The sequence below is a fragment of the Neoarius graeffei genome, chromosome 14 (genome assembly GCF_027579695.1).
Source record: "Neoarius graeffei isolate fNeoGra1 chromosome 14, fNeoGra1.pri, whole genome shotgun sequence".
NCBI classification, from domain to species: Eukaryota; Metazoa; Chordata; class Actinopteri; order Siluriformes; family Ariidae; genus Neoarius; species Neoarius graeffei.
In genome coordinates this window covers 57,831,438-57,855,027 of record NC_083582.1, presented here as the reverse complement: position 1 = coordinate 57,855,027, position 23,590 = coordinate 57,831,438, and the positions used below count along the sequence as shown (strand labels likewise).

The window sequence follows — 23,590 nt, the reverse complement described above, 5'->3', positions numbered from 1 at the left end:
AATGTGTGCACGTGTAACGTGTGTGTGTGCGTGCGTGTGCAGGAGCAGCTGCTGCAGATGGGTTTCGATGAGAAGGCGGAGGCGATGTGCTGGGACTTGGAGGCCAGCAGGAGGAGGTGGGATGAGGAGACGCAGAGGAGACGCGACCAATTCCAGCAGCAGCTGCAGCAGCAGGAGCAGAGGCACCAGCAGGACATGGCCTCCCTCAGACAACAGCAGGAGCAGATATGCAGGCAGGCTGCTGCACCTCCTCCAAGTAGGAGTAGAGGAGGATGTAGTATTCAATAAAGGAAGAAGAGGCTATTATTTATTTGGCAGTGATTATATTTTTCAGTATATGAAAATACTGTTTTCGTGTGTGTGTGTGTAAGTAATATATGAAAATGTCAATAATTGCGGTATTATCATGTACTGCAAACTAATGTATATTGACGACATTGAAGAACTATACAGTATATTCAAATACATATATAAATTTTAGTCGTTGTTTATCATTTAAAACTGCTGTGTGTGTGTGGGTGGGTGGGGTGGATGGGGGTGCTCCACTATATATTACTATTTATTCAGACCAATAAAATGATTGCTATACCAATGTAAAATGAGGTAACGTCATTGTGCCTTCTTGATGCACTGAAATGCAATGCCATCTACAGTAGTGACTCATGTTGTTAATGATGTAATATAAATTCTCATTTCGATTATCAAATGTAATCTAATGATTTTCACCTTAATGCATTGAAATCCGTCGATTGTTATGTCGATGTAATAATGTCTTATGTAAGGCAATGGCATACAGCTGTCTTCAGGACTAAGACATTCAACACTTCCTTTCCGTAAAGTCTTTTCTCAGGAAGCTGTAATACATGATTGCTTATGTAATAAAAATGTAGGACAATCCTCTTATCAAACCTCAGTATCTGTTTTTGTCAGTGTGCCTTGTCCTTCAGTCCCTTCATCAGAACACATGTACATGTTTGTACTCCCAGCAGTCATATACAGTACTGTGTCAGGGGAAGCCGTGGCCTAGCGGTTAGAGATTTGGTCTGTGGTTCAATGTGCCGCCGGTTCAAATCCCACCCTAACCAGTAGGTAATGGCTGAAGTGCCCTTGCAAGGCACCTAACCACACATTGCTCCAGGCTGTAACCAATAGCCTGTAATAACTGTAAGTCGCTTTGGATACCTACTGGTCAGGGTGGGGTTTGAGCCAGCAACCCTCTGATCTGAAGTCCAACTCCCTAACCACTACGCCACAGCAAGATTTGTCAGACTGTCACAGAGACTTGGATTCATCATAGCCATCATAGACTGTTCCTTTCATCATTGAATTAATTACATTAAAAAAAAGGTTTTTTTCTGTTGGAGATTGTATTATTATTTCAACTCTTCCAGGTGGTACTGCAGTTAGTTTCTGGCTGGGGGGGTTAGGGGCGATTGTGAGCAAGTCCAGAATGAAGAGGAGTCAATGGAGCTACAACCTTTCACGGCCGGCAATAGTACAATAGTATAGAAAATGTGGAAAAGGAAAAGACAATGTGTTATCTACAGTAGGTAGGCTATGTGGCCTAGTGGTTAGAGCGTTGGTCTGTAGTGCCGAGGGTAGCAGGTTCAAATCCCACCCTAGCCAGTAGGTAATGGCTGAAGTGCCCTTTGAGCAAGGCACCTAACCCTACACTGCTCCAGGTTGTAACCAATACCCTGTAATAAGTATTAACCCTGTAATAAATAACTAAGTCGCTTTGGCTTAAAAAGCTTCATATGATGTGTCTGTGGCACCAACATTGTCCTCCTAGCATCAGCACTGAATGCTACTTACAGAAGCATCATCTAATCATCAGCACTGAATGCTTCACTTACAGAAGCATTAGCTAATCATCAACAGTCTTCTATACAGCTTGTCTGTGCATCTGTGTGTGCCTTGCTCAAGGGCACTTCAGCCATTACCTGCTGGCTAGGCTGGGATTTGAACCTGCAACCCTCTGATCTTAAGTCCAACACTAGGCCACAGCTGCCCTCAAATAGATACTAGTTGGGCAATGCTGATCCTATACTGTAGCCCAGTACCAGTGCCCACCCCACAGATGCACAGACAAGCTGTATAGAAGACTGTTGATGATTAGCTGAAACGTGTGTAAGTGAAGGAGGACAATGTTGGTGCCACAGACACATCATATGAAGCTTTTTAAGCCAAAGCGACTTACAGTTATTACAGGGTATTGGTTACAACCTGGAGCAGTGTAGGGTTAGGTGCACCTAACCCTACACTGCTCCAGGTTGTAACCAGTAATAACTGTAAGTTGCTTTGGATTAAGAAGCGTCACCTATACGGTGTTCATTTTAGGACATCGTCAGATATCAGTCTCATATGTCAGATATCAGACTCACATGTCAGACTCAGACGAAAAGGTATCAGCTTCATCCAAAAGTAACTCATTCTCAGAAAAACCTATGTCGTACTCAGATGAAAAGTCATCATTGTCAGAAAAATATCTGTCATCCTCAGATGAAAAGGGAGCAGTAACCCAAGGGAGCAGTGCGGTGGGACGGTACCATGCTCAAGGTACCTCAGTCATGGAGGAGGATGGGCGTGAGTGCTGGCTGATCACTCTCCCCACCAACCTAGCGGGCCGGGAATCAAACCGGCAACCTTAGGTTTAGAAGTCTGACACCCTAACCGCTTACCCATGACTGCCAATATTCAATGTATGAGAAAAATACTGCATACACATGCAAGATTAGGCAAGATTCCCACCCTCAGGGGACGTTTGAAGGGATTTGAAACGTGTGTGTGTGTGCACTTCCATTTTACATGTACACACACACACACACGTGTGGACTTCCCTTCGCTCCGAAACGTATTGGGACACACTGCACTTTCTCACACACACACACACACACACACACACACACACACACAGCTTGTTGGGCTTGTTGCTGCATGAAGAAAGAGGCTAAAGTGTCATGAACATTCCCCTGCCTGTCACTGAGTAAAATATGTTTTAAAAGCTGCTCTCTGGGAAACGTGTACGTTCAATCCAGTGCAGGACAGAAAGACTACGCAAGAGCTTCTTCCCACCCGCTTTATAAATATTTAGGCCATGTCTTTTTCAACCTTTCCTATCTTTTTCTATTATTATTTTTACAGAAAAGGCAGTAGTCGCAACATCCATTTCACTGCCTGTTGCGCCAGCACAAGACGACATGTGACATAAAAACCTTGAATCCTTGAATCCCCCTGCCTCTCTCACTGAGTAACATCCCCCTGCCTCTCTCACTAACAGCCCCCTGCGTTCACCTCACCTTCCACACCTGTGAAGATTATCATTCATGCAGGTGATGTTTACCTGAGGGGTTTACCTGTAGGCAACTGGACCTTTCCTTCCTCATTCTGAGGAGATTCGTCAGTTTGTCAGAACTTTGTCAGAGCGGACGAAGCTCCTTGGAATGTGGAATGAAATGTCTTAAAACACAAAGAACAAGTTCAGTCCAGTTCAGTCCGTTTCACTTCTCATTCCCAGGAGGAACACAGCATCCTGGTAGGAATGTCAGGCCAAAGCAGACCCAGAAGAAAGCTTGTTGGCGAGCGTCATGTTTTGTGCTGAATTCAAGTAGCCAATACAGGCTGATAAACAGCGAAGTGACATGGGCTTGTTTGATTAAACACCACTGCGTTTTGAACCCTACGCCCTGGTTTTATTTACACAAGCAGATTAGGCCAGCTAGGAGAGCGTAGCAGCAGAAAGGGACGAGAGATGAGCATGATCTCTCACCATCATAGCCTTATTTGGAAATACCAACCTTACTTGTATACTGTATATTGTTAAGTGGCCTGTTAGCCTGGCTAGCCAGACTAAACGTACCCCTTCTCTGCTCAGTCCGTTTCACTTCTCATTCCAAGGAGCTCTTTCAGTTTTGACAAAGTTCTGACGAACTGAAGAAGCTCCTTTGGAATGAGGAACAGAATGTCGATCACTACCTACCGTACACCTGCAGCTCACCTGTAATCAGTGTCTCTGCCAACTGTTTCATATTTCCTGCTGCCATTCTCCTGCACCGTTACTCAAAGTCAAACATGTCATGCTTGGAAGCATTACATTACACTAACCAATACATTACACTCACCAATACATTACATTAGACTTAGCTGACGCATTTTACTCAAAGTGACTTACAGTTATTACAGGGTGTTGGTTACAACCTGGAGCAGTGTAGGGTTAGGCACCTTGCTCAAGTGCACTTTAGACATTACCTACTGGTTAGGGTGGGATTTGAACCTGCTACCCTTTGAGCTACAGGCCAACGCCCTAACCACTAGGCCATGGTTTCCCCATGCTCAACAGCACCACGACTCGCCAAGTACTCTTCCAAAGTCAAGCATCCTTCTGACTTCTACCAACTCCCACACACGTGATCCATAGGGGTTTCAAGGCTGCACTTGCTGCATCCTGGCCATTTTAAAATAGCCATTCTTCACGTTTCTGTGAATGGATTCTGCCCTCATAACAGCAGTTAGGTAAATAAGGAGGAACGGCATGTCACACGCACACGCATGAACCTACACACACACACACACACACACACACACATACATACACACACACCTACACAATAAACACACATACCCACTCAATCAGCTCAGTTGCACACAAACACACACACACACACAATTAGGGGATGTACAGACTGATTAGGGTCAGTACCCACCTTCTGCAAGTATGTCGGCCAGTTTAACAAGTTAGGAACACACACACACACACGCACGCACACACACACACATTGTAAGTATGTCGGCCAGTTTAACAAGTTAGGAACACACACACGCACGCACGCACGCACACACACACACATTGTAAGTATGTCGGCCAGTTTAACAAGTTAGGAACACACACACACGCATGCATTCTTGCTGTTTTAAAATATCCATTCTTCTATGCGTCTCTACACTCGTGCCAGGTAAAATACATGTTAAACAGTTTTCTGTACGGCATTTTATCGTTTTCAAGTTGTTACATTGCTTAATATAACTAAACACAACTTCATTGTTTATGGTCATTGCGTTTGTGTTCCTATACGATTTCAGAGCTTTCGACTACAGACAAATATCAATGTTTTTCCCGTTTTGTGGTTGTTTTCACCTCGCACCACAGCAGAAATACGATCGTGTTTAAATGTTGAAAAATCAGTTGACAGCAAGGTATCGATTCGAAAGTGAAAGTAACTGTCTGGGATTCCGAGAAATCAGCGCTGTTTCTTCAGCAGCAGTTCTGTGACAATATATAGACTATAGGAAATACAACCAGCTTCACTCAAGCACCTCATAGCCTACCGAGAGCAGCGACGTGGCTGGTGTCCCATCTTGTCAAGGCTAAGGAGAGCGTGTCTCACTGCCGGTAAGTTATTTTTCACACCTGGAAAAGACCGGATGCTAACGTATTAGGCTATCATTCATGCAAGTATGACATTTAGGGATGCTGTAGTCTTCTACATTGTTTTGTTTTGTGTTTGTTTGTTTGTTTGTTTGTTTTTTTGACGCTGTTGTAATGCTGTGTAAGCGTCGACATTATCAGGTTTACAATTTTCTGCACATTCCTTCCCTTGTATTCAACTTGGCCTAAGGTGAGTCGACTTCTCATCTAGCAAAACTGCCAATTAAGTTCTCTACAGGTGAATGGAACAGAGAGAGAGAGAGAGAGAGAGAGAGAAGCCTACGGGCGTGCGTGTGAGAGATCAACATACTGCAGTAAGAGCCTGAAGAAGCAGATCGCGAAACGCGTTGCTCAAAAATAAAAATCAAGAAGTATGAAGGTGTGCGGTGAAATTCCTTTTTATACTGTATATACTGCAGTAAGCAGGCCCGTAGCCAGCATTGTGGAGGGGGGGGGGGATCTTTTTTCCCCCAAAAGTGGACTTCATCTGGCCCCCTACTCCCGTACCCCCCAAATACACGAGCACACTTCAAATCTTCTAATTTAGACATTTTTTTATTCGTTATAAGTTCTCTGTTGTCTAACTTATTGTTATCTTCCTACAACTGTGCTGTGACTTCATTGTCTGTCTCTGTTGCTCACCTCAGTTGTCCGTTGTTTCTCTTTTCCATTGCCTGTCTCTGTTGCTCTCCTTCATTGTCTGTCTCTGTTGTTGCTCTCCCCTCCTCTGTCTGTCTGTTGTTGCTCTCCTTCATTGCCTGTCTGTTGTTGCTCTCCCCTCCTCTGTCTGTCTGTTGTTGCTCTTCTTAATTGCCTGTCTCTGTTGCTCTCCTTCACTGTCTGTCTGTTGTTGCTCTCCCCTCCTCTGTCTGTCTGTTGTTGCTCTTCTTCATTATCTGTCTCTGTTGCTCTCCTTCATTGCCTGTCTGTTGTTGCTCTCCCCTCCTCTGTCTGTCTGTTGTTGCTCTTCTTAATTGCCTGTCTCTGTTGCTCTCCTTCACTGTCTGTCTGTTGTTGCTCTCCCCTCCTCTGTCTGTCTGTTGTTGCTCTTCTTAATTGTCTGTCTCTGTTGCTCTCCTTCACTGTCTGTCTGTTGTTGCTCTCCCCTCCTCTGTCTGTCTGTTGTTGTCTGTCTCTGTTGCTCACTTCAGTTGTTGTTTATGGCATCAGAACACTCCTGATCTGCCCATGCTTTAGCATAAAAAACAACAATAATTTCTAATTGAGATAAATGTTTCAAGTAATCCTGAGATTGAAATAATATCGCACAGCCCTATAAGGACAATTAATTTAAAATTGCCCAAATGCAGCAACAGTGGGTTTTCACACACACTGGTCTGAACATTTTCATTTTTCAGCTAGTGCACACGTTTCTTTTCACTCTGATCCAAATGCCAAACCACTGACAGGGCGTCATGTTACCATGACAGGGCGTCATGTTACCATGACGACTGAAAAACATGTGCTCTTAAAGTCTCGCATTTTACTGTCTTCATACCACACCACAGCTCCGATTTCCCAAGCTGAAAAAAAATAAAAGCAGCCCCAGGTCCGACGCTACTAGTACCTAGCCATCGAGCCACCTAACTCATCTCTGTGTGTGCGTGTCACTGACACACACAGACTGACGGACGCATAGACCCCACCCCCACTGATCACTCTGACAGATCGATCTACCACTACTGTTGTAAACAAAAGAAAAACAAAGTCCTGCACTCAGCACCTTACCCATTTTGGCCCTTTTTTGGAACATGGCGCCAATATTTTGAGACAAAGTAGCAGCAGATTTCTTGCGTTTTCTGTCTTTATCTTCTTTTTTCCCCCATTTTCTCTTCTATCCAGGACTACCGCGTGACGTCACCGTACCGCGAGATTTTGTTAGGCACCATATTGGAAGACCAAGTACATGCACTCACAATATAAAACAAAGTACGAGCGAGAGTAAAGTGATACGATGGCTGATAATTCTGGTTATGTGAGTACATTACCAGTTGCAGAAAGGGCACGGTATGTGGAGAAACTGGCTGTGATTGATAGGTTTGACCCATATGATAAGACTCGGGGTAAGGGAGAGTGGATTTTTTTATTTCATAATTTATTTTTAATTTACTACTTATCTGTTTTTATTTATATGTATTTGAATTATTTGGACATGGGGAAAAACTATATTTAAAATCCAAAGAGGGATGGAGGGAGGAAAATTAAAACAAAAGAAGAAATGAAATATAGAGTAGAGTATATCTGATAAAATTAAGGATGTTTTTATTCAGTAAACATTTAAAAAAATGTTCTACAACACTCTAGCCTAGTGACTTACCAGTAACAAAATAGACTTGAAGTATTCAGATCCGCTCTGCATAAAGCAGCTAAATCCTCTCTCTGTCTCCTGGCAGAAAGCTCCTTGGTTTGCTCCCCTTGTGTCTCAATCACAGCTGGTATTCTGTAGAAAGACTTCTTTTCACCTTTCCCATCAGCTTTGTTAGAACCCTAACACAGCACAAAAGTTTACCATTGTAGGTTTATGATGAACCAAGTTCCTCGTGGGTTCACATACCGCGCGCTGCCGTTATTTCCCCCAATCACGAGTTTGTTGGTCTTCCAATATGGCGCAGGGTTTGTTTACTTCCGGTTTCGGGTGACGTCAGTGAAAGGGGTCTAATGGGGGCATTACCGCCACCCACTGGATTGGGGTGTAAAGCAGTCTGAACAAAACGTGTAAACATAAACATAGGAGAAATGAACCCGTTTTTCTAACTCGTCCTCACTTAGTCTACTTTTCTTTTTTGATTAGTCTGGATTTGATATTGTAAATTTAAATGTGAATCAATGTATATTCATCGGAGATGAACAAATGAATAAATCTTGAGTAATCTTGAGGGGCGTGTGTGTCCGGGGAGGGGGGGATCGAACGAACCCTCCGATCCCCCCTGGCTACGGGCCAGGTAAGATATTTTATTTGAGGACTGACTTTGCTGCAGTATCCTGCCCTCTAGCGGAGAAACCAGACACACAAAATTGACACATTATAATGGTGTAGCGTACTCTGGAGTGATGTTCTGATGATCCTACAAAACACTGATGTAGGGTTAACCTTTGTAGCCTTGTAGGGTTTGTGGGACCCGTTTTCAGTTGGGAAAAGTGATAAAGTGTTACCAAAATGATACAAATAATTATTGTTTCCCACCGAGATTCGCTGGTTTTGACTCATTTGTTGTGAGGAACACAAATAAAAAAATAAAAAAAATCAGTGACGCCCACTTGCGTGCAAACTCTCCAAAATGCACACCGGTTAATGACTGACTGAAATGTGGGACTAAACAAAGAGAACAAAAGCAGAAATGTAATCATGAGACAATCTCATCTCGTTGAGGAAAACTATGTGCGGCACTGTAGGAATTACCCTACGACAGTGTTCCTGCACCTCTTCACACACACACACATACGGACGTGTGTGTATGTGCGCATATTAAGAGGCAGAGATGTAAAGTAATGGAAGTAGAACAACATGCGTACTCTGCTTCAGTACTAATGTATTATTTGTACTTAATTAAAGAATATTAATTATTTCTGCTTCAGAACTAATGTAGTATTTGTACTTAATTTTAATTGAATATTTTTTCCCCTCCTACTTACACTTTTACTTCATTACATATTTTCGGCAAATGTTATACTGAGTAAGCGTAAGTAAGTTTACCTGAAGGCAGTGGTAAACCTGGCAATGGAAGAACCCTTTGCTGACATGAGAATGATGCATCTGGGCTGTTCTATTAAAAAGTTTATTAGGCTTAATTTACTTTATTAACTTTCAGCACTTGTTGTACATTTACTTTGAGCACTTGAGCAGTAATTTTTAATACTTCTACTTGTACTTTCAGGACTTGAGCAGTAATTTTTAAATGCATCTACTTTGTACCGTCATTGCTGGAGTAGTAATTTATGCAATACTTAAGTACAAAACATTTTGGACACTTCAGTACTTCCACTTCAGAGTGGTGTTTAAAGAACACTTCAACTTCTACTCAAGTCAGCTTTTTGACTTGTACTTCTACTCCCCAGTGTATTTTATACATCTTGCGAAAGATGGTATCAATGCAAGTGCCAGTGTGTCTGGTGGACAATGGGCCAGATGGGAAAATGACTGTCCAGCAGGGGGCGCTGCAGATCCTGGAGCAGATCCAGCAGCCAGTGGTGGTGGTGGCCGTGGTGGGGCTCTACCGCACGGGGAAGTCCTACCTCATGAACTGCCTGGCCGGACAACAGACAGGTAGCAACACACACACACACACACACAGGCATATCTGATGGACATGCGATAAAAACACAGGTGTGTGTGGGAACTGAGCTCCTGGTGTGTAATGGATGCTTCTCTTGACCCCTCAGGCTTTGCCCTGGGCAGCACCATCGAGTCCAAAACCAAAGGAATATGGATGTGGTGTGTACCTCACCCAAAAAAGAAAGGTGTGTATTTACACACACACACACACACACACACACACACACATACATACACACACACAATTACAGACTTAAACCCACATTCAGTATTTTCCCTCCCACAGAACACACACACACTCAACTCAGCCCTCTGTATCGTATGTGTGTGTGTGTGTGTGTTGTCCCTTACAGATCACACTCTGGTGCTGCTGGACACTGAGGGACTGGGGGACGTGGACAAGGTGACATTACACACACACACACACACACACACACACACACACACACACAGTTGTATTAGATTACGTTATACTGAACTTAGCTGAGCTTTTATTTCAAACTTTTGATTTCAAAACTGACTCACTAAGCATTAGGCCATGACTGTCGTCATTTATGGCAGCTTATTTAGTATTTCTGTGTGTGTGTGTGTGTGTGTGTGTGTTTCACATGCCAGGGCGACTCCAAGCACGACACCCAGATCTTCTCTCTGGCTGTTCTGCTGAGCAGCACTCTGGTCTACAACAGCAGAGGCACCATCGACAACAGAGCAGTGGAGGAACTGCAGTATCCTTACGCACACACTAAACTCAATGCAAACGCAAAAACTAGAGCAGCAAACAAGTCATCACTAGCACTAACTGTATTATAGTGTTTAATCAGTAGCCATAGGCAGTGGTATGGAGCTCACATAACAGTGCTAACCGTGGTACAGCTTTGGCTACTGTCATTACTGTGTTTAAACATATTTCTGTCAGGACCATTTAAGTCAAGGAACACAGGAGAAAATTCGACAATGAAATGTTTATTAAAGTTATGAATTACATTTGGCGGTATGGCTCTGTTCAGAGGAGTCCCCTGATTTTTCATGAGCACCATGAAAAAAGCAGATGGTCAGGGGACAGCAGCAGTGTTAGGGAGATCTCACCCAGTTTAAGACAGACAGAGAACTATTCTCACCATGAACAGAGCAGGCAACATGACAAGAGTACAGCACATGCCATGTTATACACGACAGGGTGGAGCAGGGGAGGAGGTGGGTAGCAAAGAGCATCAGCAGCAAGAAGTGAGCAGCATATGATTGGGGCAAACCCGGTAGCTTTTAAAGGGCGTGTTGTGTGAGCGTAGCCAATCAAAAGCAAGAGGTGATGATCAGCTGAGGGGACAGCTGAGCAAATTAGCTGATGTAATCAGTGACGAGGGAAAGCGTGCAGCTCTTGACTACCATGGCCTGGCCAGAACTAACGCTGGTGCTTGATTAGTTTTAAATATTAGCAAGATGCTAGATGGGTAACAAACAGACAGAGAAAACCCTATATGTTACTCTATGTCGATATGTTGTCCTGTCCTGCTGTCTTTATGCACTTTAATAACTGTCCTGTCTATGTCCATGCATGGGAGAGTGAAAACCTAAAATTTCAATTTCTTTGTAGGAACAGTGCATATGAAGAAATTGACAATAAAGTTTACTTTGACTTTGAGCTAGAGCTAGAGCTAGCTGCATTATGGAATCTGGAAGCATTTTGTGGTGTGGTTCACCTTAACCCCCTGCAGGTACGTCACAGAACTGGCTGAATACATCAAAGTGAAGTCATCTGATGAAGAGGGAGAAGACTCTGAGTTTGTCAAGTTTTTCCCCACGTTCATCTGGGCTGTGAGAGACTTCACTCTGGAGAGAAAGATCGATGGGAAAGATGCGACGGAGGATGAATACCTAGACTTTGCCCTGCAGCTGAAACCTGGTAACTTTGGCCGCATGCACACACACACACACACACACACACACACACACACACATTTTCTCTCTCTCTCTCTCTCTCTCTCTCTCTCTCTCTCTCTCTCTCATGTATTTCTCCGAATCAGTGTATTTTTTGTGCTAACCCAAAGCTCTTATGTGCCCTTAAAGGTAACGGTAAAAAAGTGAACGATTACAATCTTCCTCGAGAGTGCATCCGGAAGTACTTCCCGTCCCGTAAGTGCTTCACCTTCCCATTCCCAACCAACCCGGACAGTGTGAAGCGCATGGAGTCCCTGTCAATGTCCGAGCTGGACTCGGAGTTTCTGGAGGTCACCCAGCGCTTCTGCACTTTCATATTTGAGCACAGCCCAGCCAAGCTACTCAAGGATGGACACTCCGTAGACGGCAGAGGTAAGGGCTACTAACAGCAATAGTGTTCGTAGTAGCAGCAGTAATAGCAGCACTAATAGTAGTAGTAGTTGTAGCAATGCAGCCGCAGTAGTTTTTAGCCATCTAGTGAAGTTGTATGTTATGTTTGTCCTTCTTGGTTATCTGTAGTTTTTGGCCATCAGGTGAAGTTGTATGTTATGTTTGTCCCTCTTGGTTATCTGTAGTTTTTGGCCATCAGGTGAAGTTGTACGTTGTGTTTGTCCCTCTTGCCTGCCCATAGCGTTTGGCCACCCGGTGAAGTCATATGATGTGTTTGTCACCTCCTGACTCTCTGGAGTTACAGACCATCAGATGAAGCTTCATATTGTGTTTGTCTCTCTTGGCTGCCCGTAGTGTTTGTTTGGTCCTCTGGTGAGGTCATATGTATTGCATTTGTCCCTTCTTGACTGTCTGTAGTCTTTGGCCACCTGGTGAGTTTGTACGTGGACACTATGGTGAAGGGGGGCGTTCCCTGTCTGGAGAACGCTGTGCTTGCCATGGCGCAGATCGAGAACGAGGCGGCGGTGCGTGAGGGCCGGCAGGTGTACGAGGACGGCATGGGCAAACTGAAGAGCCGCTTCCCCGTCCTGCTGGGCGACCTCACCGAGGAGCACCAGCGTCTCAACCGCCTCGCCATCGAAGCCTTCATGAAGCGCTCCTTCAAAGACGACGACGGCGCGTTCATGGGCTCACTGGAGGTAAAAACGTGGACAACACACACACAGCGCTTCATAAAGCACATTCAGGACCTCTTTGGAGATTACATGGACATACAAACACACACACATGGAACATAGGACAGTGTGAGCATTGGGTTGTGGGAACATAATGTAGATTTGTTGGAACATAGGCGACATAGGACTGTGGGAACATACGACTGTGTGAACATAGGGTTGTGGGAACATGGAGAACTAAAGACTGTCGGAACATAGAGCTGTGGGAACATCGAGCTGTGGGAACATACTGTATGTTTGTTGGAACATAGGGGGCATAGGGCTGTGGGAACATAGGGGACAAAAGGCTATGGGATCATGGCTGTTTTAAGATGAGGTTATGGGAACATAGGGAACATAGGACAGCTGGAACACTGGGAACATTGAATTAGTGGAATGGAGAGCTGAGCCTGTGTGTGTGTATGTTTGTGTGTGTGTGTGTGTGTGTGTGTGTGTGTTTCAGGAGTCCATCAACCGTATATTCACTAGCTTCGTGCAACAGAATGAGCAGGCATCAGTGCATATGTGTGGGGAGATCCTGGATGGTCTGTCTGAGGGACTCAGGAGCAAACTGAAACAGGGAGTCTACACCACCATGGGGGGCTACCAGCTCTTTAGCCAGGACCTGGAGGAAGTTGTCACGAAGTACAAGCAACAGACCCAAGGAGCTGTCAAGGTCAGTCACGGTCGCTCATCACTAGGGTTGCAAAATTCCAGGCATTTTCAAAGTTAGAAATTTTCCACTTTCTTTAATGTCCATGACACTAAAGAAGAAAAACTAAAAAAGTCACCGCACATCCGAATGTTGTCATCAACATTTGGATAAATGCCTGTGATGTGAAGCAGAATTGTTTTCCCATTATTCCGCCTTTTCTACTCATTCTGCTCGGGGCACCTTCAGCGTGGAAATGCACCTCCTTCTGCAAAATCCATGTTTGGTCTGTTTGTGGCCCACTTGAATTAGAATCTAATTCCTTTACTAAAGTTTTCATGGAAACTTTTGGGAATAATATTTGGGAATGGTACTCTCCCCCATCCTCCTCCATGACTGAGGTACCCTGAGCACGGTACTCTCCCCCATCCTCCTCCATGACTGAGGTACCCTGAGCATGGTGCTCTCCCCCATCCTCCTCCATGACTGAGGTACCCTGAGCACGGTACTCTCCCCCATCCTCCTCCATGACTGAGGTACCCTGAGCATGGTGCTCTCCCCCATCCTCCTCCATGACTGAGGTACCCTGAGCATGGTAAAGACCTGCTGCATTGCTCTCTTGAGCCAACACTTGCACAGATTAGGCATAAATGCAACTTCGTTTTGTGTGCTGTGGTGTGCTGTGTCACAATGACACTGGGAGTTTCCTAGTTGAATAAAAAAAAAAAAAAAACACTGTAACCTCAGACAATCCCAATACTGCCCTCGCTGACAACAGTGGAGCCAATGTTGTGAACACCAGGTGCACCAACAGGCTTCGCTTATAAAGGCTTCATCTGCATCATTGTCATGTATTGGGCCCTACAGTATAATGCGTATGTGTGCGTGCCTGTGTGTGTGTGTATGTGTGCGTGCGCGTGCACGTGTGAATGTGTGCATGCATGTGTTTATGTGTGCTGACTGTGTGTGCGTGTGTGTGTCCGTGTGTGCGTGCATGCGTGTGTGTGTGTGTGTGTTTTCATGTTCCAGGCTGAGGAGGTGCTGCAGGGCTTCCTGAAACAGAGGAAGGAGGAGTCTGCTGCCATCCTGCAGGCCGACGAGAGCCTGAGCAAGAAGGAGAAGGAGCTCTGCGGTGAGTGTGTGTGTGTGGCAGGGACAAAAAGTGGCATGACTGGGAAACTGAGGAATTGTGGTGAGAAAACGTGAGATGGGGTCATCAATTGTGCCGCCCAGGTTTTTTGCGACCAGGTTTTGGGGTGACCCTGGCAGAGCCCATATTGTACCACCCAGGTTTTTTGTGACCAGGTTTGGGGTGACCCTGGCAGAGCCCATATTGAGCTTGTGATGGATTGAGTTCTGGGATGGGATCAGCTGGAGCTCAGCTTTACATTACGTTACTTTACATTGCATTACATCACACTTAGCTGACGCTTTTTAACCCAAACTGACTTACAGTTATTACAGGGTATTGGTTACAAGGTGCCTTGCTCAAGGGCACTTCTACTATTACCTACTGGTTAGGGTGGGATTTGAACCTGCTACTCTCTGCACTGCAGATCAACGCTCTAACCACTAGGCCACGGCTGTCCAACAGCTTTAGACAGGTTGCAGGGCAGGTTGGGGAGATGTGTAGTGTCCATGAAGTCATCCGGCTGCGGTGATAGGTACAGCTACGCATCATCAGTATAGCTGTGATCTGAGGAGCCGTGTGAGTGGATAATACAGCCCCGCAAGGTGGTGTACATGGCAAACAGAAGGGCCCCCAGCACTAACCCTTGGGGCACCCCTGCGGACAGGCTGTAAGTTGTGGACAGTTGCCCTTGTCATGACTCGGTAAGGGACCTTCCATGTAATGTGTGTGTGTGGTGTGTGTGTATGTGTGTGTGTGTGTGTATAGAGGGGCGCGAGCGTCAGGTACTGATGCAGCAGGAAGTCTGTGCTGCTCAGGAGAAACAGCGCCACATGGAGGAGAAGATGGAGGCTGAGAGGAAGAGTGGAGAGGAGCACATGAGGCAGCTGAAGATCAAGATGGAGGAGGACATGAGGAACCAGCAGGAGGAGAACCAGCGCGCCATGGACGCCAGACTACGAGAGCAGGTGCGTTTCTCTGTCTGTGTAATGTGTTTATAATATACGTGTGTGTGTGTGTGTGTGTGTGTGTGTGTGTGTGTGTGTGTGTGTGTGTAAAGCCCACTTTAGACTCCTCCATAATCAGCTAAATTTGATCCCTTTGTATTTGTTTCCACATGTGTTGAATGTTGCAGATAAATTCACCATAGAGGGTGTAGTGTGTTTTCAGTTTTGGAACATTCTATCAAAAGAATGCGTTCTAAAATTCCGAATTCTGAAACTGTAAATGATGTTGTATGGAGCTCAAAATTCTATAGAACCTTTCATTGTCCGAACATTTCAGCCATGCGGGTGTGACTGTACCCCTTTAAACTTCGTGTGTGTGTGTGTGTGTGTGTGTGTGTGTGTGTGTGTGTGTGTGTGTGTGTGTGTGTGTGCGCACTACAGGCTCAGCTGCTGGAGAAGGGGTTCCAGGACAAGGCAGACAAGATGAGCCGGGAGATGGAGGAGAGCAGGAGGCGGGCGGAGGAGGCTGGTGCTGCTCGCAATAAGGAGTTCGCCGCCATGATGGAGTCCATGCAGCGCAAACACGAACAGTCCATGAACATGATGCAACAGCAGCTGGAACTGACCAGGCAGATGGCAGCCAATAGCAGAGGGGGAGATGGCTGCTGCATCCTCTAATGTCAACCCCTAGTGTTCACTCTGTGTGTGTGTGTGTGTGTGTGTCTGCACGCACGCATGCACCTGTAATTTGGACATATATGTCTACGGGGCCACAAATGCCGCAACCAAAATGGAAAAGAGGTGGGGGGTGCACACTGTAATAGTACCCTTTATAGTATATATAACATACTATGGGACTTCAGTTAATACCTTTTACTTTAATTACTTGAATATAAAAAAAAAACATTGTTTAAACTGGGAGATTGTAAAGGTTTTTGGTTTTCTGGTTTGCATGTTGAGACCCTGTTTACAGTATATACACACAAACACACACAATAAATATATAAATGAAAACCCATCAGTAGTTTTGAGCTAAAATACATTTTGTCTTTAATATTCCTCGAGTCATCAAATTCTTGTAAATACATGAAGGAATGAAGGAAGTTAAACCAAGGAAATGCCATCTATTCCTCAATTTGCTTAGTTTAGGAGGCCTTTGGTTACAATATGTAACCCTCAATCAATAATCACTTTATCACAACCGCAGAAGACCCACACACCTCACCTCAACTTCTCCATAGATCTCGAGGGAGCCATTTTCTTTCTGTTCCCATGCTAGTTCATTGCTCCAACAGACACATAAACAACATACTCATTCCGGTTTATCTGAGATGAGTACAGCACATTGACATCATTGTGAGCCAAAGTCAACTAACAAGGTAGGCCTGCCCCTTTTATTAGGGCCCGAGCCCTATGGGCGAAGGCCCTATTGTTCTTGTAAGAGTTCACTATTATTCTTCTTCTTCCGTCTTCTTCTTCTTCTTCTTCTTCTTCTTCTTCTTCCGTCTTCTTCTTCTTCTTTATTTTTCTCCGCTGTTGGGCCATTTTCGGGGCACTTGCCATGGGCGAAAACGCGCGAAATTTGGCGCCACTTCCGAGAATTGCCACCGCTACTCAGAACCAAAAGCCCATACTTGGCCGGGGCTCAGGGCCTCTATAGCGCCCCCTAAGTCGTTGTGATTTTGGCATCCCGCATTAAGGTGCCTGGTTGCCATGTAGTTTGTAGTAGTGGCATGCCATTTGGTATGCATATGTATCTCACTAAGCCGGACAAAAATGTAATGCCAATGCATTAGCCACGCCCAACAGGAAGTGAGGTAATTTCACTTTTGTGCGTAATGCATGGCCACGAAGACGGCGCAACTCCTCCTAGACCGTTCATAGGAATGTCACCAAAATTGATACACATCATCTACAGACATGGCTGACAAAAGTTACTAAATACGTTTCACGTAGGATAAACCGTTCAGAAGTTATACGTCAATCAATTTTCACTTCAAAATTTTACATGCTTAAAAATTCATAACAAATCTTCTAATTGCTCAACACTGCTCATACTTCACACGCTAATCACTCATTGGGCTTCTGACATGTTACCCAATTTCTGTGATATTTCGCCACTGGGGGCGCTATTTTTGGGCAAAAAATCCAATCTTTCCTCAAATTTGGTCAAACTTCACGGCCACCCTCTTTCTACCTCCCATGTCATGTATACCACATTTTGGGAATTTTCGTCCATGGGGGGCGCTGTTTTTGGCCGACGCAATTTCTCCAAAACGGGTTTTTGGTAAATAGTTCCATAATGCTTTTCCTTCACACCACTACCTTGTGATAGTGCGTTGCTGTTGTGGACACTTATTTTTCCATCTCATAATCACTCATGTACAGCATAGCGCCACCTACTGACATGGGAAAAACCAAAAAATTTATTCTTCAAAAATCTATATCTCATCTTCTGTTTACTCAATTGTCATCAAACTTCATACGCGAACTCTTCATAGCTCACCTGACATGTACGCCAAATTTTGTGCACTTTCGCCCCTGGGGGTGCTGGTTATGGCAGAAATGATATTGCAGCTTCTGATTTGTCAAACTTGGCAAGCAAACTCTTTACAAGACCCTTTTTGGGGCGCTTGCCATGGTCGACATCGCACGAAATTTGGCTCCTTTTTCTTAGACTCCCACCGCTACTGAGAACCAGAAGCCCAGATCCAGGCGGGCCTCAGGGCCTCTATAGCGCCCCCTAACTCATTGTGATTTTGGCCTCCCGCATTAAGGTGCCTGGTTGCCATGTAGTTTGTAGTAGTGGCATGCCATTTGGTGCGCATATGTATCTCACTAAGCCGGGCAAAAATGTAATGCCAATGCATTAGCCACGCCCAACAGGAAGTGAGGTAATTTCACTTTTGTGCGAAATGCATGGCGACGAAGACGGCGCAACTCCTCCTAGACCGTTCATAGGAATGTCACCAAAATTGATACACATCATCTACAGACACGGCTGACAAAAGTTCCTAAATACGTTTCACGTAGAGTAAACCATTCAGAAGTTATACGTCAATCAATTTTCAATGCAAAATTTTACATGCTTAAAAATTCATAACAAATCTTCAAATTGCTCAAAACTGCTCATACTTCACACGCAAATCACTCATTGGGCATCTGACATGTTACCCAATTTCTGTGATATTTCGCCACTGGGGGCGCTATTTTTGGGCAAAAAATCCAATCTTTCCTCAAATTTGGTCAAACTTCACGGCCACCCTCTTACTACCTCCCATGTCATGTACACCACATTTTGGGAATTTTCGTCCATGGGGGGCGCTGTTTTTGGCCAACGCAATTGCTCCGAAACAGGTTTTTGGTAAATAATTCCATAATGCTTCTCCTTCACACCACTACCTTGTGATAGTACGTTGCTGTTGTAGACACTTATTTTTCCAACTCATAATCGCTCATGTGCAGCATAGCGCCACCTACTGACATGGGAGAAACCAAAAAATTTATTCTTCAAAAATCAATATCTCATCTTCTATTTTCTCAATCTTGATCAAACTTGGTAGGCACACTCTTAACAGGTCACCTGACATATGTGCCAAATTTGTGAACTTTTGCCACTGGGGGCGCTGTTTTCAGGCAACAATTTATATCTCGGCTTCTGATTGGTCAAACTTGATCAAACTTTACAAAACAACTCTTCATAGGTCCCTTGACATGTATACCAAATTTGGTGAACTTTCTCCACTGGGGGCGCTCATTGCGCTGTAGCAGTTGCAGGAGAGGTGTTTACAATCATGAGGCACCAGGAGTATGTTGTTTTGGTTGCCTTAAAAACACATGACTTGTGGGGAATGGGTGGGCAGTCGGGAGCAAGTGTTGTAGCGTTACATACAGACTAATAGATGTCTAACAGAAGACAATCCTATGTAGCTTTAGCTTGGTGACTGATGAGGTAAATACATTAATTTGGTTGGGAAGCCATGGCATAAAATGTTCTGTCCATGACAACATCTCAGCGCACCGTGTACTCTGTGTCCAATTCTGTGCTTTGTCACCATTGTGGGAGTAATGTCTCTTGCCAAAGAAGCTGTGGAAGGTATTTCGCGGGGACGCATGCCCCCGCCCCCCTTGGCCGCTGGCGCGAGGGCCCGTCGAGGCCGCTTGCAGCTTTAATTATTACATTACACTTTGGTTACACCTTTTATCCAAAGTGACTTAGAGTAGTTATTACAGGGTATTGGTTACAAACAAACACTAGAGCAGTGTGGGGTTGTGTGCCTTGCTCAAGGACACTTCAGCCATGGTAAGGGTGGGATTTGAACCAGCAACCCTCCAATGTAAAGACCCATTCCCTAACCAGGAGGCCACGGCTTCCAAACTGCCTGGTATTGCCCAATGCTGCGGTGGCGTTGAGTTGCAGTGGTAAAAACCCAAAGGAAACTGAAGGTTGCACTCAGTAAAAACTGAAAAGATGAGATACCCGTACAACAAGTCTTTAATGAGAAAGATGAGATACCAGTACAGTGCTAGTCAAGTCAAGTGAACTTTATTGTCAATTCTTCTATATAATTTTCATGTTCAATACATGTGCAATTTAACTAAACAATACACATATAGTGCACAACAACACACACACACACACAAATTTAACACTGATTCTCATACAGTGTTATCTCAACCGACTCTGTTAGGGTTCTTTCTCAGCTGCTGTTTGGTTAATCGGTAATCTGGCTACTGCACAGGTACACAGGTGTTCCACCCGCACAGGTGCCCCACCCGCACAGGTGTTCCACTCGCACAGGTGTCCCACCCGCAGAGGTGTTCGTCCTGGGTTCATGTAAGCTGTTTTCAGGCCTGTCAGAGCGTTGATGGCTACTGCACAGGTGCACAGGTGTCCCACTCGCACAGGTGTCCCACTCGCACAGGTGTGTCCCACTCACACAGGTGTCCCACCCACACAGGTGCACAGGTGTCCCACTCACACAGGTGTCCCACCCGCAGAGGTGTTCGTCCTGGGTTCATATAAGCTGTTTTCAGCCCTGTCAGAGCAGTGCTGGTTCCTGCGCTAGTTACATTAGGAACCAAAGTGCTCACCTGCGAATGGCCGTACTCTTCGTATATTCTGAATACTAGTAATAGTGAAATTCCTGCTACATTACACTTAGCTGATGCATTTTAACCCAAAGCGACTTACAGTACAGTTATTACAGGGTATGGTTACAACCTGCAGCAGTGTAGGGCTAGGTGCCTTGCTCAAAGGCACTTCAGCCATTACCTACTGTGATTATATTTTTCAGTATATGAAAATACTGTTTTCGTGTGTGTGTGTGTATGTAAGTAATATATGAAAATGTCAATAATTGCAGTATTATCATGTACTGCAAACTACTGTATATTGACGACATTGAAGAACTATACAGTATATTCAAATACAAATATAAATTTTAGTCGTTGTTTATTATTTAAAACTGCTGTGTGTGTGTGTGTGGGTGGGTGGGGTGGATGGGGGTGCTCCACTATATATTACTATTTATTCAGACCAATAAAATGATTGCTATACCAATGTAAAATGAGGTAACATCATTGTGCCTTCTTGATGCACTGAAATGCAATGCCATCTACAGTAGTGACTCATGTTGTTAATGATGTAATATAAATTCTCATTTCGATTATCAAATGTAATCTAATGATTTTCACCTTAATGCATTGAAATCCGTCGATTGTTATGTCGATGTAATAATGTCTTATGTAAGGCAATGGCATACAGCTGTCTTCACGACTAAGACATTCAACACTTCCTTTCCGTAAAGTCTTTTCTCAGGAAGCTGTAATACATGATTGCTTATGTAATAAAAATGTAGGACAATCCTCTTATCAAACCTCAGTATCTGTTTTTGTCAGTGTGCCTTGTCCTTCAGTCCCTTCATCAGAACACATGTACATGTTTGTACTCCCAGCAGTCATATACAGTACTGTGTCAGGGGAAGCCGTGGCCTAGTGGTCTGTGGTTCAACGTGCCGCCGGTTCAAATCCCACCCTAACCAGTAGGTAATGGCTGAAGTCAAAGCCATATGTCTGGACAATCCATGGTAACCGGAGGTCGGGTGGGTCAGAAATTGCGCTCTGAGAAATTGTAGTGAACAGCGCCACCTTCAGGGCGCTATTATCCAAAAGCCATATGGCTGCTTGTTTTCTGACAAAGTTTCATGTGAGAATGAGAACTTTTTGTCTGAGTCTGACAACTGACAACTGTTCGTGTGAAACTGAGACTGATGACTGAGACTGACTGAGTATTTCCGAGAGATGGCGCTGTTTGGTTCTGAGAATGACGACTTTGAATCTGAGGATGAAAAACGTTTTTCTGATAATGACGACTTTGAATCTGACACATTATAATGGTGTAGCGGGCGGCACGGTGGTGTAGTGGTTAGCGCTGTCGCCTCACAGCAAGAAGGTCCTGGGTTCGAGCCCCGGGGCCGGCGAGGGCCTTTCTGTGTGGAGTTTGCATGTTCTCCCCGTGTCCGCGTGGGTTTCCTCCGGGTGCTCCGGTTTCCCCCACAGTCCAAAGACATGCAGGTTAGGTTGACTGGTGACTCTAAATTGACCGTAGGTGTGAGTGTGAATGGTTGTCTGTGTCTATGTGTCAGCCCTGTGATGACCTGGCGACTTGTCCAGGGTGTACCCCGCCTTTCGCCCGTAGTCAGCTGGGATAGGCTCCAGCTTGCCTGCGACCCTGTAGAAGGATAAAGCGGCTAGAGATAATGAGATGAGATGAGATAATGGTGTAGCGTACTCTGGAGTGACGTTCTGATGATCCTACAAAACACTGATGTAGGGTTAACCTTTGTAGCCTTGTAGGGTTTGTGGGACCCATTTTCAGTTGGGAAAAGTGATAAAGTGTTACCAAAATGATACAAATAATTATTGTTTCCCACCGAGATTCGCTGGTTTTGACTCATTTGTTGTAAGGAACACAAATAAAAAAATTTAAAAAATCAGTGACGCCCACTTGCTTACAAGGTCAACAGACCTACCTCGCGTGCAAACTCTCCAAAATGCACACCGGTTAATGACTGACTGAAATGTGGGACTAAACAAAGAGAACAAAAGCGGAAATGTAATCATGAGACAATCTCATCTCGTTGAGGAAAACTATGTGCGGCACTGTAGGAATTACCCTACGACAGTGTTCCTGCACCTCCTGACACACACACACATACGGACGTGTGTGTATGTGTGCATATTAAGAGGCAGAGATGTAAAGTAATGGAAGTAGAACAACATGCGTACTCTGCTTCAGTACTAATGTATTATTTGTACTTAATTAAAGAATATTAATTATTTCTGCTTCAGAACTAATGTAGTATTTGTACTTAATTTTAATTGAATATTTTTTCCCCTCCTACTTACACTTTTACTTCATTACATATTTTCGGCAAATGTTATACTGAGTAAGCGTAATTAAGTTTACCTGAAGGCAGTGGTAAACCTGGCAATGGAAGAACCCTTTGCTGACATGAGAATGATGCATCTGGGCTGTTCTATTAAAAAGTTTATTAGGCTTAATTTACTTTATTAACTTTCAGCACTTGTTGTACATTTACTTTGAGCACTTGAGCAGTAATTTTTAATACTTCTACTTGTACTTTCAGGACTTGAGCAGTAATTTTTAAATGCATCTACTTTGTACCGTCATTGCTGGAGTAGTAATTTATGCAATACTTAAGTACAAAACATTTTGGACACTTCAGTACTTCCACTTCAGAGTGGTGTTTAAAGAACACTTCAACTTCTACTCAAGTCAGCTTTTTGACTTGTACTTCTACTCCCCAGTGTATTTTATACATCTTGCGAAAGATGGTATCAATGCAAGTGCCAGTGTGTCTGGTGGACAATGGGCCAGATGGGAAAATGGCTGTCCAGCAGGGGGCGCTGCAGATCCTGGAGCAGATCCAGCAGCCAGTGGTGGTGGTGGCCGTGGTGGGGCTCTACCGCACGGGGAAGTCCTACCTCATGAACTGCCTGGCCGGACAACAGACAGGTAGCAACACACACACACACACACACACACACACACACACACACACACACACACACACACAGGCATATCTGATGGACATGCGATA

At 44.6% G+C, this 23,590-nt stretch overlaps 3 protein-coding genes across 9 annotated transcripts in view; all 3 read left to right on the top strand.

The window, feature by feature from the left end:
• LOC132898492 (guanylate-binding protein 1-like) overlaps positions 1–916 on the top strand; it is a 53,098-nt gene extending 52,182 nt beyond the window's left edge. For all 6 annotated transcript variants that reach the window (XM_060940152.1, XM_060940147.1, XM_060940146.1 and 3 more), the window contains one exon: positions 43–916. In XM_060940152.1, coding sequence (XP_060796135.1) covers positions 43–288 — 246 coding nt within the window. In that variant the 3' untranslated portion in view covers positions 289–916. The remainder of the gene's footprint in view (positions 1–42) is intronic.
• Positions 917–4,820: 3,904 nt separating this feature from the next.
• LOC132898489 (guanylate-binding protein 1-like) lies at positions 4,821–16,478 on the top strand. Of its 2 annotated transcripts, none has more exons than XM_060940143.1 (13): positions 4,821–4,952; positions 5,150–5,389; positions 9,482–9,689; positions 9,806–9,883; positions 10,052–10,101; positions 10,314–10,423; positions 11,411–11,598; positions 11,763–12,005; positions 12,441–12,721; positions 13,200–13,412; positions 14,418–14,520; positions 15,286–15,485; positions 15,906–16,478. In XM_060940143.1, exons 3-13 carry the CDS (start codon positions 9,506–9,508, stop codon positions 16,140–16,142), a joined length of 1,887 nt encoding a protein of 628 aa, XP_060796126.1. In that variant the 5' UTR covers positions 4,821–4,952; positions 5,150–5,389; positions 9,482–9,505; the 3' UTR covers positions 16,143–16,478. The 2 variants fall into 2 exon arrangements, with proteins under 2 accessions (XP_060796126.1, XP_060796125.1); XM_060940142.1 differs by having other exon boundaries at positions 5,147–5,389.
• Positions 16,479–22,655: 6,177 nt separating this feature from the next.
• Positions 22,656–23,590, top strand: part of LOC132898481 (guanylate-binding protein 1-like) — a 230,198-nt gene continuing 229,263 nt past the window's right edge. Inside the window, exon 1 of the mRNA XM_060940140.1 lies at positions 22,656–23,505. Within this exon, the coding sequence (XP_060796123.1) occupies positions 23,178–23,505 (328 nt within the window). The 5' untranslated portion in view covers positions 22,656–23,177. The remainder of the gene's footprint in view (positions 23,506–23,590) is intronic.

Bases quoted from the DNA above. Each gene is read 5' to 3' on its own strand.
- LOC132898489 (XM_060940143.1), top strand. From the start codon at position 9,506: ATGGTATCAATGCAAGTGCCAGTGTGTCTGGTGGACAATGGGCCAGAT. The intron at 10,424-11,410 runs GTATCCTTACGC...AACCCCCTGCAG, and splicing joins AGAGCAGTGGAGGAACTGCA to GTACGTCACAGAACTGGCTG. The intron at 11,599-11,762 runs GTAACTTTGGCC...GTGCCCTTAAAG, and splicing joins TGCCCTGCAGCTGAAACCTG to GTAACGGTAAAAAAGTGAAC.